Raw genomic sequence first — 17676 nt, forward strand, 5'->3', positions numbered from 1 at the left:
ATCATCTAAGCACATCTGCTTGCTGCTGCTTTTTGTGATTTTCTTAATGAAAAATTAGATCAAACAATACTGAATATTGTAAAGTTTCCTTTAGTTCTATTGTATTTTGTATCAACTCAACATGAAGGAGGGAGGCTATCCCACAAAAACTTCAATGGAGTGGGTTTCACTCAGTCATGATGGACCAGAATTCTTTCTGTGAGGCCTCTTACTCTTCTTCCAGTGTCTAGTTTATGCATAAACTGATTTATCCAGAGAGTAAGAATGGCCATAGTCTCACAGGTAAAACATGGCTACATGAGAACAGGATTCATCTCTCTCAATTTTAGGCATCTAGAAGTGAGATATTTGCATACAATCTAATAGTTCCTGGCTCTTTTTATGGTTATTGAAAAGAACAGGTGATTCTAATGCGTGACTGATCCTAATGTCAGCATCTGAAGGGAGATTAGTTTATCTGAACAAACTGAACTCTGCATTATTGAACATAGGATTATCTCAGTTGCAGGGATCAAAAACTATGAAATGTATTCCTTCTCATACTACTCTTTTCTGCTACAATTATTTTTTTTTCTACAAAGCAGAATTGCGTAAATAGGGGAGATGAAGAATTTCTGTCTTCATTTTCACTCTTTCTTTGATAAAGGCTATAAGACTCTTTAGGTAAATGAGATTCAAGTTTTTCAGAAAAAGGAAAATACAAAATTTAGATATGCTCCACCCTGGGTCCTGGCTTTCTGACCACATTGATATGCTTCAGACTACTCTTGGATTTGATGGGAATAGGAATTAAAGCTCTTCTTTGGCAGCTTTGGGAACTGAAGACACTATCAATTCTCACCAATCCAGAATCTGGAAGGAATTGGGAATTTCAACCTAAACTTTATGATCAAATTCAGGGCTAGGTAATTTTTAATTGTGCTTGCTGCATGCAAATGAAGCTGTACATTCTTAGGCTGTACTTCTTAAAAAGAGGCAATCATCTCTCATGCTTATCACCCTTGAAACTCTGCTGTAATTTTAATTCTTTCCATATGCCAACTTATCTATAAGAAAATAAGCTTATACCTGCAGGACATCCTCTTGTACCATCCATCTTCATATAGCCAGGACAGCACTCATATAGGACAGTTCTGTGGATTCAGACAAAAGCACCATTAAATAATATACAGGAGAAATAAACTAATTTTAGCTAAGTCTAATTTTATTTCTATTATCAATTTTTCATTGCTAGAACATACTCTCCAGCATTTCAGCCTTTTTTTGTCATTCAGCCCTTTTTGTATTGATTACAAATTGGTCATATTTTACTGAATGTAACGTTTTTGAATTTAAAGAATGACTGACATCAGTAAAATAAAATCCTGGTCACAGGTTTGTGAAGGAAAAAGACAAATTTAAATTAACATAATAGAAATGAAAGTGACAGAATTATATGAGGTCACCTACATACTGGTTATAGGAATTCAGAGAAGGTCCTGTGCATTGTATGGAGATAAAAAGTGGGATAAGAGAGACCCTGTTTTCCAAGGAAGAATTTGAAGAAGCTCAGGAATGAAGGAGAGAACTAATTAAGAACAGGCATAAAACTGGTTCCAGAGAAGGAAGTCACTAAGATATGGATGGATGGACTCAAGGGAAAGTTCACAGGTAAATGTAGTAAGTAAGGATGAAAACCAGAATACAAGAAACCAAACCCAGGGTTTAAAAAGTTTGTCATCACAGCACACAGAGACTTTAACATTGCCAGGGGCCAGGAAATGTTATACAACAATACTCTAATTCTCAAGTACACATAAGCTACACATAACAGCAAAAGAGGACTGAATGATGATCCTATAATATAATGTTCATTTTAACATTGTTTCTTATAAGATATAGTGTCTTCTTAATTTTAAACAGAAATAAGAGTTCTACCATTGACCCGTTTGAAAAATCCTCCTCTTTTACAGGAAAATGCAAATTCACTAAAGTTATCACTGAAGTAATTTTGGCTCCTTGGAAGAAATTTAATACATTAAACTTCAGATGTTATTTTTCAAATTATCTTACACTGTACAGCATATGGTACACCATAATGACATTACTGTTTTACACAATATATTGATTTTTATAGATGTGGCTGATGTTGGAAATTCAAAAGTTCTGAACACTCATTCCTTGAAGCTTTTTACTGGGCCTTTAACCACAACAGTTCATTTTCAATTTGCAGAATCTTTGATGACAGCTGAATACATTTTTCTCATGTTTCATAATTTAAAGCTGACAAAAAGTTAATCACAACCACATTAAAATGAACAGCTTACTCAAATGAAAAGTTGGACTTAATATCTTCAACATCCAAACTACTTAAAGAGATTTTAAAATAGACTGGAAGAAAAATTATAATGAACAGCATGATTGGAAAAGTGAGGATATCATTCCATAAAAGACAGCAATCTGATAGAGGTGGTGAAAATTATTTCTTTTTTAAACACTGTCTTTTATTTCTCCATACTAGGAAAATATTTTTTGTCCATTCCTTCATAGGCATAAATGTACATGACATATTCACCCTTCTGCCATGTGCATATTTTCAACTGAGAAGCCATATATTGAAAGTATTTGTACAGTTGTTTTAGTACATCTCTTCCTGTAGAGCAATTCATTAAAGACTGTGTCTTGGGAATGCATGGATAGCATGGGCTAAAGATTTTTAATCTAATGATAAACCTTTTACTCTTAGTCCTTCTTGCATCCTTGCCAGAAGCTAATAATAAAAACATAATAATCTGATTATCTGTTAAAATAATGTAGCAAAATAGGAATTAAAATATTCTCCTAATTGTGTGAACTGCTTTGTCATGAGAAAATATTTTTTCCTCCCTTGGAATAGAAAATATTTCCCCCTCATCCCATGGAAAGCTATGAAAGATTGCATTAATTAGCTTTTGGAAAAGGAAAGAAGCAGCTGAGTTATAAGCATAGATTAAGACATGGCAAGATAATCCTCATACTACATCCAACAATGATACAATTAATGAAAGACAGAAAATTGGCTGAAGAACATAGGTAAGAAGAAAATGCTTCTTCAGCCAAGCATTACAAGATCAGTGACTTTTTTACCACGTATCTTGTTATGCACAGCCCAGGCTTCTTTTCAGTTAGCAAGTTCCTACTTACATTATTCATATTCCCTTACAGTTTTCTGCAGTTAGAAGCTTCTTTAGCTGTGCTCAAAATGTAAGAAAGATGGATGGGAGAAAAGAGGTTTATATGGAGGATCATCCCTCAATAAAGTCAGAACCAGATAAAATTTGGTGCAAGACGCAGTTCCTCAGTATCACCTGTGTGTAGGCAGAGCACACAGGGGAAATGCCACCTCAGACCAGATCAGAAATTATCCTCATATGCATCCCTACTAGTTCAGTATAAGCCTGTGGCCAAAAGAAGGAAGAAATCAATTATTCAGCTAAGAAACCAATGATGCATTCTTGAGGTTTTGGTGGGGTTCGTTTCTTTGTCTTTGTTGGGTTTTTTTGTTGTTGTTGTTTTTGTTTTGTTTTGGTTTGTTTGTTTGTTGATTTTTTGTGTTTTTTTTATGTACAACATTGTCCTGACCTCATCCAAAAGAGTATATTCCAAAGGAAAAAGACAGAACAGCACTACCTTAATCCTTGTTATTCTTGGCTAATGGAGCCAGTTTTCAGTTTATTCAAATCAGCTCTGTGACTCATCTGTTTCTACTTCTTGCTGGCATGAAGATAAAATACTGCTGAGAAACAGTGGAAAGACTTTTGTTCCAACAAATGCTGATTTAGGAAATTTGTATGTTACACTTCCATTGTAAATGGGAATTGCACATAATGAAAACTTTCAACATTTTATAGACATAAGTTAGGGAGGACTTTTTAACATGGAGATACTGACATGAGATGAGCTGTTGTCCTTTGGATTAGCATTCTTATTGGAGAAGTCTCTTAGTTTTGTCTGTGTTTCTGGGTTTAGTATGCAGAGTATAAAACTCATAAATGGCTAAGACTAAGTTACAACAGACGCTTTATTATAACCACAAAACCCCCTAAACAACCCTCAGGAGTTCTATGACTGAACTTATTCTCACACAGATTCTTTTTCTCATCTAGCCCTGCTCTGTGAGTGCTTGTTCAATGGTAGGGGCGTTAAAAAGGAAGGGGAAGAGCAGGTGATAATTTTGTGTACACTGTCACGACCAAACCCACCCAGCCCCACTGCTCAAAGTCTTTCTCTGGTTGGCGGTATTAGACTTCTTGAGGCCATGCACAAGATTTCTGAAATATTTTACAGCTAACATTCCTCCAAATTCTGGTCATGAGGAGAACAAAGTCTCCATGTGACTTCAGTTCGATGAGTCTAAACTGCCTATTGTTTCAAACTACTTTTCCTAATGCATGAAGTTATCCATCATTGCTTCTGGAGCTTTGAAAAGTAATGAATTCCCTCAGATTCATTCTGAGAGCAGACTTTCTTTCATGGGAAGACATGACATCTATCTAGGAATAAAACCACAGAAGTAGGTTGCTTTCCAAAACTGCCTGTGAGAATATTCAGGTTCAACTCTAACCATTTTCAGGAAATACCTTTCTTCCCAATGTGTCTGCGGTAGAACAAAATTTAGTGCCAAAGTTGTCAGCAGTATGGCAGACTTTAATGAAAAGGTGAAGTATTTTGGATGACTTGCAGTGTGCCCAGAGAAGGAAAGGGGAAGTCAGTATTGCAATGCCACCTGGAGGAAAAGTAAAGATTCTGACATAAACTGTAAACAGTTTGTCCGTGAGAAAAGGAGTTTTCTAATCGTACGTTTTATTAGCTCAGTCAATAGAGAACAGTTTGGAAGCAGAGCATACTTACGCTTTCTTTCCACAGATGGATTGCTGGTACCAGTTTCTGCAAGTGCTGAAGTATTTCTTTTTTGTTCCCATAACTTGCTGAAGAGCACAGACATTTGGGCTATGGGTGCGGTGAGAAACATTGTAAAAAGAAGTTTTCATACATGAAAAATTTTACATGAAATAGTAGAAAATAGTTTTCCTGTCGAGTAACAAATTAACATCTGGATTCATTTCCCAGGACAGGTGTGTTTTGAAGTAGCCACAGTGCAAGTTCTTGGGGCTGCCCAGCTGGATTCCTTGGCAAGTCCACCCTCCCTGCAGCGACACAAGCTTCCCCCTTCATTCTGGTTTGACCCTGTGTGTCTGATGGGCAGTGATCACCAGCTGTGCCCAGGCAAGTCTCGATATCCATTTCTCCCTTCCCCCTGTGAAGTGAATTACCAGACACCGGGGACCACTGAACACCATGACGCTCTTTTCATTAAAGTTTTTGTCTTTTACACATCTGTGCAGCTGCAGGTCATGGGGAGATGGGGAAGAAAAGTGCCTTGTTCTTTATGTAGAAGGAAGCCCTGTCTTCTGTAAATCAATCAGCTATTTTGATTACCAACCATTTTGAGTACCGCAGGCACCTAAATAAACATTCTGGGAATTACTGGGGACCAAAGGGTAAATTGGCATGTAAATAAAAGGAGTCACAGGCTTCAGAGGAGGAATACGTGTTCCTTAGCATGGTGGTGTACAAAGATGAATTTCTTATGGTCAAATTCCATGGAGCAAGGGCATTTCATCCCTTATTTTTATACTTCTGCAATTAAAAAAATTCATCACCTCCGAAGTTAGAATATATATTTTACAACGCTGGGAAACTAGTGAGCTTCTTTATTTGAAAAGCTAAAAAAATTTGAAAAGCGTGTGTGTGTAGCAAGCAGTGAGAAGATAGGATGGTAAACAATTCTTATTCACAGAATGTTTTTTGCTTAAGAAGACTAGAGGAAAATATCTTTAGGCACATGTGTTTTCCTGACACCAGCTGTTTAAATTATTTCCATGTCTCCAAGCAGCCTGGCTTGTAAGCGTTGCCTTTTGGAAGCCCTGCTGAGCAGCTTGCTGCATTGCTCTAGTGGGAACAGAAGTTTCACAAAGGATTCCCAGTATATATTCCCACATTAGAAAATATTTAAATAGAGTTAACAGTTTTCATCAGGATGGAATAAAGAGAGCAAATACTGTGGATAGCTATCAACTCTGCAAAAATTTGAAAACACATAAAAAATTTCTGATCTCCCATTACAATACTTACAAACTGAAATTAATTTTGGTGATTCTGAATCACATTTTATACATTGAGAAGTGGTGATTTTAGATTTCTTTCCATTTTATACAGTTTAACAGTATTCTGTCTCCTTTTAAAACTCTGTGTAAAGCTTTTTATTCAGGAACAATTCTTGTAAAATGAATTTTAAAAGAAAATAATACTTGAAGGACAGTAAAAATTCATAGTGAAAAATCACATGTAATATAATGCTAGAAGAAAGGGGAGAATAAAGATTAACAAGCTTCCTTTTAAATTAGAAATAAAAGCCAGTTACTTACCCCTGGTCCCGTGCCCTTATTCGACTGTGAGTTAAAATCTTGTCATAGTGAGCAGAAGCAGCTGCTTGTTCAAAAGCAGACAACAAAAAAGGCAAAAAGGTGAATAAGAAAAAGATCTTCATCTTTAGTCCTCTGTTGCTTCTGGCAAGTCTAGAAGAGGGAACTGGCAAAGGGTCTGGAGAGCTGACAATTTATATACATGCTAGAAGGTGGTGGGAGGGGACCAGAGGATCAACCTGAAACTTTGTACCACCCCCCTTAGAACAGCAAACAGCTTCTGCTGCCAGCTTCAGTAACCTAAATCAGTACCCTAATTAACCATATAAATAATTTCTTTTAATCCCCAATTGATTAATTTTTTCCTTATTACAGAAGGCTTAACATTTTATTCTGCTGACACAACAACAGAGAGAGTTTGAGAAGTTTAGACTTTGACTTATGGTTTAGTATTTATAGGACTGAGGCATCCAGAGGTCATGATCACTGCGTGTGGTTTTATTCAAACCCAGAGGAAGATGTTGTCTGTTCCCATAAGAACTGCATTGCTTTCCTTTGTTTTCCATGTCCTCACAGTTATCAGCTATGAGCTGTTTAACTAGTGAAACTGATGAAAGTTACAAATACACTTGCCAATAACCTGAAATAGCATTTTTGTCCTGAGAAAAAAAAGCTGTATTAACACATATTCTGATTATGAAGTAGTCACTCAATCAAATGCAGTATTAATTTAAATATTCAATTTAATTCTAATGATAACAAGTACTGTTACATAATGCTTTCATTCAGAGCTTTATGTAATATATGATTACTTATCATATCAAAATCACAGAGTATCTGAACATTTGCATGTGTACCTTTCTGTACTTATTAGTCAGTCCTTCAAAGCCTCTTGGAAAATGCAATGGAAATGGAAAATCCCAATCTGAGCTGTAACTGAGGAAACTGAGGCAGAAGTGACAGGCTCCAGTCTCCTATGAAGGGATAGTCTTAAGGCTCCAGGGGCAACTGGTGTGTTGACTGCAATCTAGGAGTTTGAAATTTTCATGCCAAGGAAAAAATTCTGCCATTTATATAGATGTGTTTGCATAGCACTCCATGGTTTCTAAGATTAAGAGCAGAGACATTTGGTTAAATGTTATGTGGGCTTCTGTTCTATCATGATCTCTATATACCCAACTTGAAAAAAAGTCAAGATAGCTCATGGAAGTGTCAGCAGCTCTTGATGTACGAACTCCACGCCTGAAACCTCACTGACAGATCCACTGATGGAAGTGATGGGTCAACTCTGTGATTTCATATTACAAGCCTTAGGAGAATATCAGTGCTGTGCTCTTATTCCTATCAGAGCTTTTAATTTCTTTCTTGTCTTCATAGCAAGAAATACTCTGAGAAATATCACCTCTTAAGTGCCTCACTGTGATATTTCAAGCTGCTAATTAGCATTAGCTGAGTAGTCTTTGCAGTTCTCAATTTAAAGGTGAAAAAAAATCAGAAGATATGCTGCAAAATTAACTTGAAATCTTCAGAAAGTCCTAGAACTGTGCCAGTAACCTGTCTTCTCGGGAGTCCATCCCTCATCTCTGAGATCTCAGCATAGCTCACGTACTTCTCTTCCACACGTACAATGTACCACCAAAAAAAAGTAGCAATTAATGCTGCTGCATGCATTGAGCTCTTGTTTACAGAGCTATCCACCACAGTTAATGATGGAGCAATCTGAGAGGGCAACCATTTTTCTTTCCATGGTTTTCCTGTTTTCTGATTAGTGACCCTACCTCAAATCTCAGAGAATCCCGTTTGTTCTCTGCATTGAGTACAGTAGACTATAGTCCAACACTTAATAACAAGCCTGGTGACATCATTATACTATATTTAATGAGGCAAGCATTAGCCAAAAATAGTAAATGCAGAGGTAAACCAAGCTGCCACCTTAGTTCTTTTCCTTCCTTCTGCTAAATGCTTTGTGCTATTATATTTCCTAAGTGATGTGATGTTGAAGATCTAATTACAAATGTTAAATATCTAACCATAAAATTGATTAAAACACTGAATGGATTTGAATTACTATCACAGTAATAGGAATAATTATTACCTAAAACAGAAAGAGTATATCCAAATAAATACCTGGAATAAAAAAAGAACACATGTTGATTTTCATCTTCCAGGACATGCAAATATTGTCAAGAAGCGAAGTCTAAGGTATCTGCTATTCTGAAGAGTTTATTGCATTTCTCTAGAGACCTCTAGTGGAGAGAAATCTGTAAAGTCATTTTCTGAAACTTGTGTTAATTGTTCACATTATGAATTTATTGTATGAGAAGCAATTAATTTTATTATTCCTAAAGAGGATTAGTTTAACTATTTGATACAAATTCATGTATTAAAGTATTTAGGGTTGTGAATAACTTCTTTTGCATCAAATTGAAGCAACAGAAACATCTGTCTATTAGCAATTTGTACCCAACCCATAAAAATGAAATCTCAACATGATAGCAATATGGCTCAAAAGAAGCCAGTATTAATTCTGGACTTAGTTCTCTCTGGTCATTTCCTGCAGGAATTAACAAAAAGAATTCTGCTCCTGAATCAAAATTGTTTTTGCTTTAAAGTTTAAATTTCATGTGGCACACATTGTCAAATACTTTTTCTCCTTATATTTCCATGTTTTTTTCAATAACTAAACTTATTCTATACATTATCTTTCCAGATTTTAGCAGCACAAAGGAGTTTATCAAAATAGCTTCCTGCTTTTTTCCCCATGAGTGTTATTTCATCCAGTGAGTGTGTGACACAGCATGTATATATAAACATACATGGGAATTAAATCACAGAAAGCATTGCTAGGTGTAGAAATAGCTCATAGCCATCTGAATTTAGAAGAGAAGAAATGGAGAAATGAAGAAAGGAAGACTCAAAGTTGTCATTCTGGTGATTCAGAGCTGTAGATACTAACTACTAACTACTAACTTTGATTCCTTCTATATTTTAAGGAAAGATTCATCTTCGTCTGTCCTCAAAAACTGTAAGTATCTGGTTTTAAGCAAGTCAACAGGAGCTGTAAAATCAACCTGATCTCTTAGAAGGTGCTATTTTATAGTCAAATTTTGATGGAAGAAGAAATATTCCTAAATTATAAAATATCATGTACATACTCCAGTTTCTTGATTATGAATTTATTTCTATCATTTTTATGCATAATGATTAAATTTAAAGTGTGATGTTCCTAGATGTTATTCTAAACTCAGATTTAAAGTATCTTGTATACCAATTTATGGATCTGGTTTTCTTTAGGAAATTATATTTAATGGTGATTTGTAAACCCTGGGAAGGATTGCTTCTAATCAGTCTTTCAAAAGTTTTTCGTTGTATGGACTAATCCTTCTTATGCTATTTGAGAAAAATATACAGACCCAAACCCAAAATATTCTGCTTTCTCTGTGTCAAAGTGACACTAGAAATCCCAACACATAAACTGCAATGTCCACATGGCAAAATTTTATAAAATGTAGCAGTAAAGTGTGAGTTATATGGTCTGATTCCTCAGTCCTGATCTGCATATTCAGCTCAGTTACCCTGAAAAATTAAGTAGGGATTAACCTTACTCCCAGGAAAAAGGAATGTTGATTTCTCATCCAACAGCAGGTGATGCTCTTGGCATTGGCAAACAATTGTTTTCTTCCTTAGAGAATGAGCACATCTGACAGGGCAGCCTGCAATAAAATCCAAGTTGTGCTGTAAAGCACCGTGGCAAGTGTCAGTGCAACACCGATATAAGAGCTGGGGGAGCCAATCAATAGGAGTTAAGAAGTCATTCAGGTAGCAGCAGAATGTACCAGAGGGTCCCAAAGACAAGATAGAAGTTACAAGGGTGTTTGTGTTGAGCACCACTAATTTTTTAAACTTATCCCAGAATTAGATGGTATGACGATGAACTAGACTGTGTCAACACTCTCTGTTCTTTACTGCTTAAAGGAAAAAGCACAGACAAGCAAACAAAGAAAAAGCCTGCGAGTTTGCCAGTGCCATCCAGTTTATTTAGTTAGTGAAGATGCCTCATGAACAATTTCTTTTTTTTTTGTGAGGTTGAAATGACAGCAACTTGTCAGTAATATGCAACCTAAATGGCCCAATTAAATGCTTATTTATTCTGCTGGAAAGCTTTTACAAACTTCAAAGGTCATTTAAAGTACTCTAGTGCAGGTAAAATTTATCACATGTCCAGTTAATCAAAAGGTCATTTATTGCAGTGTCTGTATTGTCATGAACACTAAGTAGTGCTCATATCCCCAGGATATGTATACTACAGAAATGGTGGCTTTTTCATCTGGTTTGAATTTTGTAATGGCTGCTGTCAAGTTAAGGCAAAATTCTAAGCTTCTTGCTGTTTACAGGCTGTATAATCCTGAATGCCATGAGCCTTTCCTGTAACTGCCAAACTTTGAAACCTAGAACATACAAAGGCATGAATCAAAAGTGTAAGAAAGAATTTATGGATGTGGTGGTATGGTGGGTATGAGGTGCAAAAAACATGGGAAATACCAACATTTATGATGAAAGAGATCTTTTAAATTAGGCCTTTGATCAATAACACTGCAATAATAAAAGAGCAACATTTGCTTTCCTCTAAGAGTAATAGAAAATTACTTAGGAGCAGCTCGAAGAGAAACAAATACTTTCAGGTTTTATAAGGTTAAACACAAGAAAGACAGCATTCTGGAAGATGTGAAAATAAGAAACTGAGGTGTAGTGAAACTTTAAAGCTTAAATTCCTCAGTTTGAGCTTCTGTATGTATGTATGGAAGGGCAATGGATTTGACATAAAAATTATTTTTCATTATTGATTTTCTTTTTTAAGTGCACGTGACATACCAAGATAGAGATTTTGTCAATTGAAGAATGTAGTAGTGTCAGCTCAGTGTGGGAAGAGAGAAGTGATCTAAGCAACTATATGAAGTTTTTTGAGAATTATCAGATTCTCAGAGATTTCGGGAAACAGAATCATTAATGTTTTTAACAAAATCTAAAATTACTTCTTGTTCAGATATTTTTTAAATGGAAGGGATGAGAAAGCAAATGCAAGATTGATCTCTGATAAAATAATGATAAATATTAAAATATATAAAAGTTATTTTTTTCAATTTAATAATTGAAAAAACCTCAAAATTAATAAAATTCTATTTACAGAGATTACTATAAAACAGAGATGACTATAAAAAGTTTGAAGTCTTGAGTTTCAAGAGCTACTGGAAAGGCACAGCTCCCCTTCAAACTGAGCAGGGAAGGATTTGACCCTGGTGTAATCCTGGGAGGGATTTTCCCACATGGTGTAAAATATCAGGCTCTCTATTTGTCTGACATTCAAGTTTGTTTACTGCACAGAACTGAGTTGAAAGTCAGAGAACCAGATCTAGACATGACAAGACATATTGCCTTCCTCCTGGCATCTATATTCCTATATATCCAGTCTGGAGACTGGGCAATTATCTGGTATCTCTTTCCTACAAACAGCTATAGTGCATGACACAAATTTTAGGACCTTCTTAGTGTGTGATTAGGATACAGGATTGTAAATATGGGGGGAAAAACCCCACAGGATGGGTTCTAAATCAAGGCTTCTCCATGTAAATATTCACTACGAAAAAGTAGTTTCTTTGAGTTGGAGAAGTTTAAGATAGGTTAACTGTTCTAGGAAACAAAATACTTCTTCCAGGAATTGAAGTATTTAATGATTTTAAGTTTTAAAAAATTTGAGTTCACCTAATATAATAAATAAATAGCTGTACTAATAAGAACTCGATGCTGAGGCATTGTCCTATACCAGTGAGACCCTGCACTGTACATAAAACAATAAGACCTCAAATGTGGCCAGATTTTATTTTTCATATGCAATGCGACAAGGTCAAAATTAAATGTTTTTGTGACAAAAAACATGTGACTGTCTTCACTGTGGATACTTTGAAATATGCAGGTTGTCTTCTGAAGGGCTAAGATAGCATGAAAATATGAGTGTCATCTTTCTAAAGCAGAACATACCAACCAGGTTGAAGAAAATCAAACCTGTTTTTAACTAGATTTCATGTAGATTCACACTTAAAGAGTGTTGCCCTAGTAGATGGATATGACTTTCAAATTTAGATTTCAATTGATCAAGTCGTGTCAGCATATTTATTGCATTTCAAAATTTTCAAAGCATGCACTGTGAGATTTGGTCTGTACTATGTATGCAGTTTTTTGCACTTTTGCACATTAGATTTGTTTTAGGTCCTTTCTGGAATATGTGACTTTTCATAAGAAGTGACACCTACCCTAGTTTTTATTATAAATGTTCAGTTTAAAGATCATGACTTGCAAGGCAAAATTAGTTAAATAAAATAATGCAGAATATAATCTCCCTCGACAAATCAGTAGATCTAATTCTGCAAGGTTAGAGAAAATTGATTTTCTCTTTGACAAGGGCACAGGTTTGAGAAAAAGATTAAGGATATCAGTATCTTATTTTGGAGAGGAAATCAAACACTTAAGTGTAATGTCAGATACACAATTATTATTTCACTGGTTCAGTGAGTTACCATAGTAATACAATCCAGTGACTTTTGAAACAACTTATTTATCTTAGTGACTGAGGGGAGGGGTAATTGTATTCAGAATGAAGCTGAATCAAAATAAGGGAATATGGTTTTTTTACCACAATTACAATGAACAGTCCATAGCTCCACAATATAAACTTATTGATTACAGATCTGTCTTTTGAAATCAGCCTCACTTCTATAGTTAAGGCATGAATGTATTGTGAAGAACCAAGAGTAATCACTTGAGTGGTCACTTTTCGTGTTGTAAGGACATGACTTTGAGTGAGTCTTACTTATTTTGTGGTGTTTGTAGAACACTATAAATTATAATTAAATGACACAGCTCATTGGTGTGATCTGGCATTAACACATAAACCGGAGAGAAAAAGGGCAATAGTTAAATTCTGACCTTGTCTGATGCATCTTTCAGTAACACAGCTCACTTGTTTAGCAGGCAGCATTTATTACAAGCAAGCATTTCACTACCAAATGAGCTCTGGCCACATTAAAGATCAATTAATAGGAGCTAGACTGTAACACTGGCTTTAGAAGTAAAAAACATGGAATAAAAGAAGCATCCATGTCATTGGAAGATCAGAGGTGTAGCAAATTAAAAATCAGGTTAATTAAAGCTCACGGAAAGATCTGTGTATAAAATGACTGGATTTCTTATGCAGATGAACAGAATTACTGTTTGGTTATTCTGTATCTGGAAAAAGATAAGTTTTATGATTTCTCATATCATGCAAAATAATAAAGTATAAGCCCAAATACTGTACAATAAATTTTGGATGCTGTATTCTTCCCTGAAGATAATTATTGCAAAAGGAGAAAAAAAGAGACCTTTTTTCTTTTTTTAGGAATGGATTTTCCTTTTCAATCATGCATAAAAATTTATACTAGATTGTTTGAGTGGTTGGTTGTATCTATACATTTTGCAGTACAAACTATACCGATAAATTACATGCTACAGATGGTACCAATTTGTCAGATCATTAAATAAATTTCAACTTCACTAAATGTGCTGCTTTTTAATGAAATGATATCTAATAAACTATTAGACACATGGCAGCCAGCTCCTTAAATACCTGTACTGCAATTTTTCTCACTTCATAGCTCCTGAGTGCTGTAGAGCATCAATATCAGGAAATTAAAATATTATGTGTCTGAATGATCCTGAGGCTATCCAAGCAAATAACCAGTGCCTACAGTCTGCATAAAACTCAGACTGCTAACATTGCTTAGTGTTTATGATGTGGAAAAGATAAGGTTTTTAGACTCTACTAATACAAAGAGAAATCAGTTTATGAGTCTAGTTAAAACTGATAAGGGACAAAATAAAAATTAACATATTCCACTAACTTTCAACAGACATCCCATTTATAGATCACTGAGTAACAAATTTCATAAAGTTATTGAGCAAATTAGAGGATGCATTCTCACACATGGGGAGAATTCCAGCTACAACTCTGTGCATCTTTAAATTATTTTGAAAGCCTGTCCCTAGAACTTCTCTGAAAAGGTGATCTATTTCAAAGTAAGGATTAGGACTACAATATGCATGGCCAAAGTTTCACCTTGAGAGACTGAAAGAGAACTTATGGAATACAGAATGCCCTGATATGGGGTCAAACCTTTGTCCAAGTGGTATAATGTTTGTCAAGAACACAGCACAGAAAAAATGTCTAATTTGGAGAGAGGTTATCTTAGACTGAATTTTTGGGTGTTTTTGCCTTTTTTTTTTTTTCCATTTTAGAGGAAAATCTTTCTATTGAGCTATATGATCTTGATAAAGCCTGAAAAATATAAGGATTACCTCAATCAAAGAGAACATGTGATATGCATCATGTACACCCCTGCCCCTTGGAATTGAGGCATGTTGCTTTTTTCCAAACATCTATGTTTGACACAATCATTCCTTGATATGAACATGTCACAGAAGATATATGCAGCAATACTTGGTCAATATTATGTCTTATGTTACTTCACAGTGAATAATAATCCCCAGTTCCAGCTTGAGCAATACTAGATAATTCTAGCATGAGTAATTATCAGTTCCAAGGTTTCTTTTTTAGTACTAGTGTGTCTAGACTAATTTAGAGTTTCTTCCTATGTTCTGCTCAAACAGACTTTAATTTAGGTATGATAATTCTCCCGTCTGTAATTAAATCCTGGAGTTAAAGAGCATAACAAGCAAAAAGTGGGAGAACAGCCCTGGGGATATTAAGACTGATCTTTCTTTCTAACAGATGGTGTAGGCATGGAGTTTAATATTGAAAAGCATAATGCTTTACTCTGTCATTTTTAGCAGTGCTTCCAAATGCTTTGACCTTTGTCACAGCATTGCTAAAAGGCACTTAAGTCCTCCTTCTGTTTCACATAGCTCCCTCTGGCAGAATAAAGATCACTGAAGTGGCAAGGAAATAAACCTACATGCACTTTAGGGATGCCTGTAAGACTTCCAGAGTAAAGAAAAAAGGCATACAATTGAGAATGAGGCTCTCAGAATGAATTATAATCACTCCATATTGTATTTAAAGCTGATAGCAGACTTTTAAACTTACTGATAATATTTAATGAGAGCTGTGACTACATGTGAGGTTTTTGCCATTGCAGAGCAACTGCGCATTCATGTTGATGCCTTACTCAGACTTGCCTTGAAGTCCTGGCTGATAACATCCAAGCTGGAGGGAAAAAGTCCCTGAAGTCTTGAAGTGGGTATAGACATAAGATATGTGGCAGACAGCACAACACAGCATCTGAAGCCGTGTGTACTTGGGGGCCATGTGCCTACTGAGCTTAGGAAACTCCTCATTGCTGAAGGTTCCACCAACAATAGCTTCTGACTTTGGTCTGGTTCTTGGAAATTCACACTGAATGGCACTTCCAACGTCCAATACCTGTCTGCAGAACTCCCCTCCACAGCTAATAGTTCAGGTGGAGGTTTAATAGAAGTGGGTGTTGGAGAACCAAGCTCCTACACAGCACATTGCTGCCCTTCATCTTCAGAAAGAGCATCCTTGGGCAGAAGTGATCAAATAACAGTGGACATCTGATTATGGACCTGCAGGCTGGGCAGAGCCAGAGCAGCCAGGGGCTGCCTTCTGCCAATCACAGCTATTTCCAGCTGGCTCCAAAGTTTGGCAGCAGACAAACCCCAGGCCTTAAGTACCTGTTCAGCAAGGTAAAGGCTGGCATATATTGCGCATCCTTTTTTCTTCTTGAACATTCATAGAGAACTGTCAAAAATTTTCGTAGTATTACTTGCCTAAAAAAATTGTTTGATACCATAAGAAAAATCTGATTCTCCTGATAAAAGTTTTAGTCTTTCTTTTAATTATTTGCATTTGAAGGCAAGAGTGGATTTGTTTGGATAAATAGCAAGGTATCTTAAGGGTTTTTCTGCTCCATAAGATTTTGATTCATTTTAATTTCTCAGTACAGAGGTTCTCATGAGGGATCTTTTCAGCTGCTGCCCTGGAGCTGTATAGCTTATGAAATGAAAAAGAAAACAGGTCCATGTGTTTCAGTAAATATATCAATCAAGATATGGTGCATATTTAGTTCTCAAACATTTCTTTATTTATTTTCCCATGCAAAGAGTTCCTCTCCTTTCGTGAAATTAAGAACTTCCTTCCATGAAAGGAAATGAAATCTTGAAAATGGAGAAGCAAGTCTCACAAACACTCTGGAAGGGATGTATAATAAAAAAAGAAAATTTGGAAATGGAGTGGCTGTAAGCACGATGAAATGAGGTGCATTGAAAAAAGAACCAAAGCTTACCAAAATTTACTACACTGAAATCCCCAAATCAGGGAACGAAATGAAAAGACAGGAGAAGAATTTGATGCAATGAAATTCTTAAAGAGAAAAAAAATTCTCCAGAAAAAAAAAATCTGATACAAAGTGAAAATAAGGAAAGCCAATGGGTTGACGTGAAGTGCAGGAATATCAACTGAAGCCTGCCCAATTGAGCCTTATTGAAATCAGAGGACAAAGTTGTACAAACACTCCAGAAAGGAGACATGGTCAATCAAACATGAAATTGAAAAAAAATCCATAAAATTTGAAATGCACTGACTACAACCAACTGTACTTAGATGAATGAGGGGTACTAAAACAGACCAAAATTTGCCAAAATAATTTATTTTAAATCCCTAATATCAGGGGAAAATCTAAAGAAAGTGACAGGGATAAATGTGAATTAATGAAATTGTAAAAAAAAAGCAACCTGAAATTAAGTGAAAGCAAGAAAAGAAAATGGACTGATATGAAGTGCGAGGAAATGAACCAAACCTTTCTGCATTTATTCTCATTGGGATTTCTATTGCTTTCAGGAAATGAAGAATTTCCTTTCAGGCATGGAAATGAAATTTTGAACACAGAGATGAAACTTTCAGATACGGTCTGGAAAGGAAGTATTATCAATTAAAATGAAAGTGCAAAAATGGCATAAAATTTAGAAGTGGCTTGACCACAATCAAGTGTACAGAGAGTAAATTATGAGTAGTGAAAATGACTGAAACTTGCTAAAATTTTACTTACTGAAGTGCCCAAATGAAGAAACCAAATTAAAGGAAAAATCAGGCAAAGAAAGTGAACAAATTAAACGTGTGCAAAAAATCCTGCACAAAAGTGAAAACATTAAAATGGCGTGGGAT

General features: G+C 35.6%; 1 protein-coding gene across 15 annotated transcripts in view; it reads right to left on the reverse strand.

Moving 5' to 3' along the window:
* Positions 1-6655, reverse strand: part of POSTN (periostin) — a 30840-nt gene extending 24185 nt beyond the window's left edge. For all 15 annotated transcript variants that reach the window (XM_059493635.1, XM_059493634.1, XM_059493633.1 and 12 more), the window contains exons 1-3: positions 6447-6655; positions 4870-4968; positions 1069-1133 (exon numbers count right to left, since the gene is read on the reverse strand). In XM_059493635.1, coding sequence (XP_059349618.1) covers positions 1069-1133; positions 4870-4968; positions 6447-6568 — 286 coding nt within the window. In that variant the 5' untranslated portion in view covers positions 6569-6655. The remainder of the gene's footprint in view (positions 1-1068; positions 1134-4869; positions 4969-6446) is intronic.
* Between the last annotated feature and the right edge of the window lie 11021 nt (positions 6656-17676).

Source organism: Ammospiza nelsoni, chromosome 2, assembly GCF_027579445.1.
Source record: "Ammospiza nelsoni isolate bAmmNel1 chromosome 2, bAmmNel1.pri, whole genome shotgun sequence".
Classification (NCBI taxonomy): domain Eukaryota; kingdom Metazoa; phylum Chordata; class Aves; order Passeriformes; family Passerellidae; genus Ammospiza; species Ammospiza nelsoni.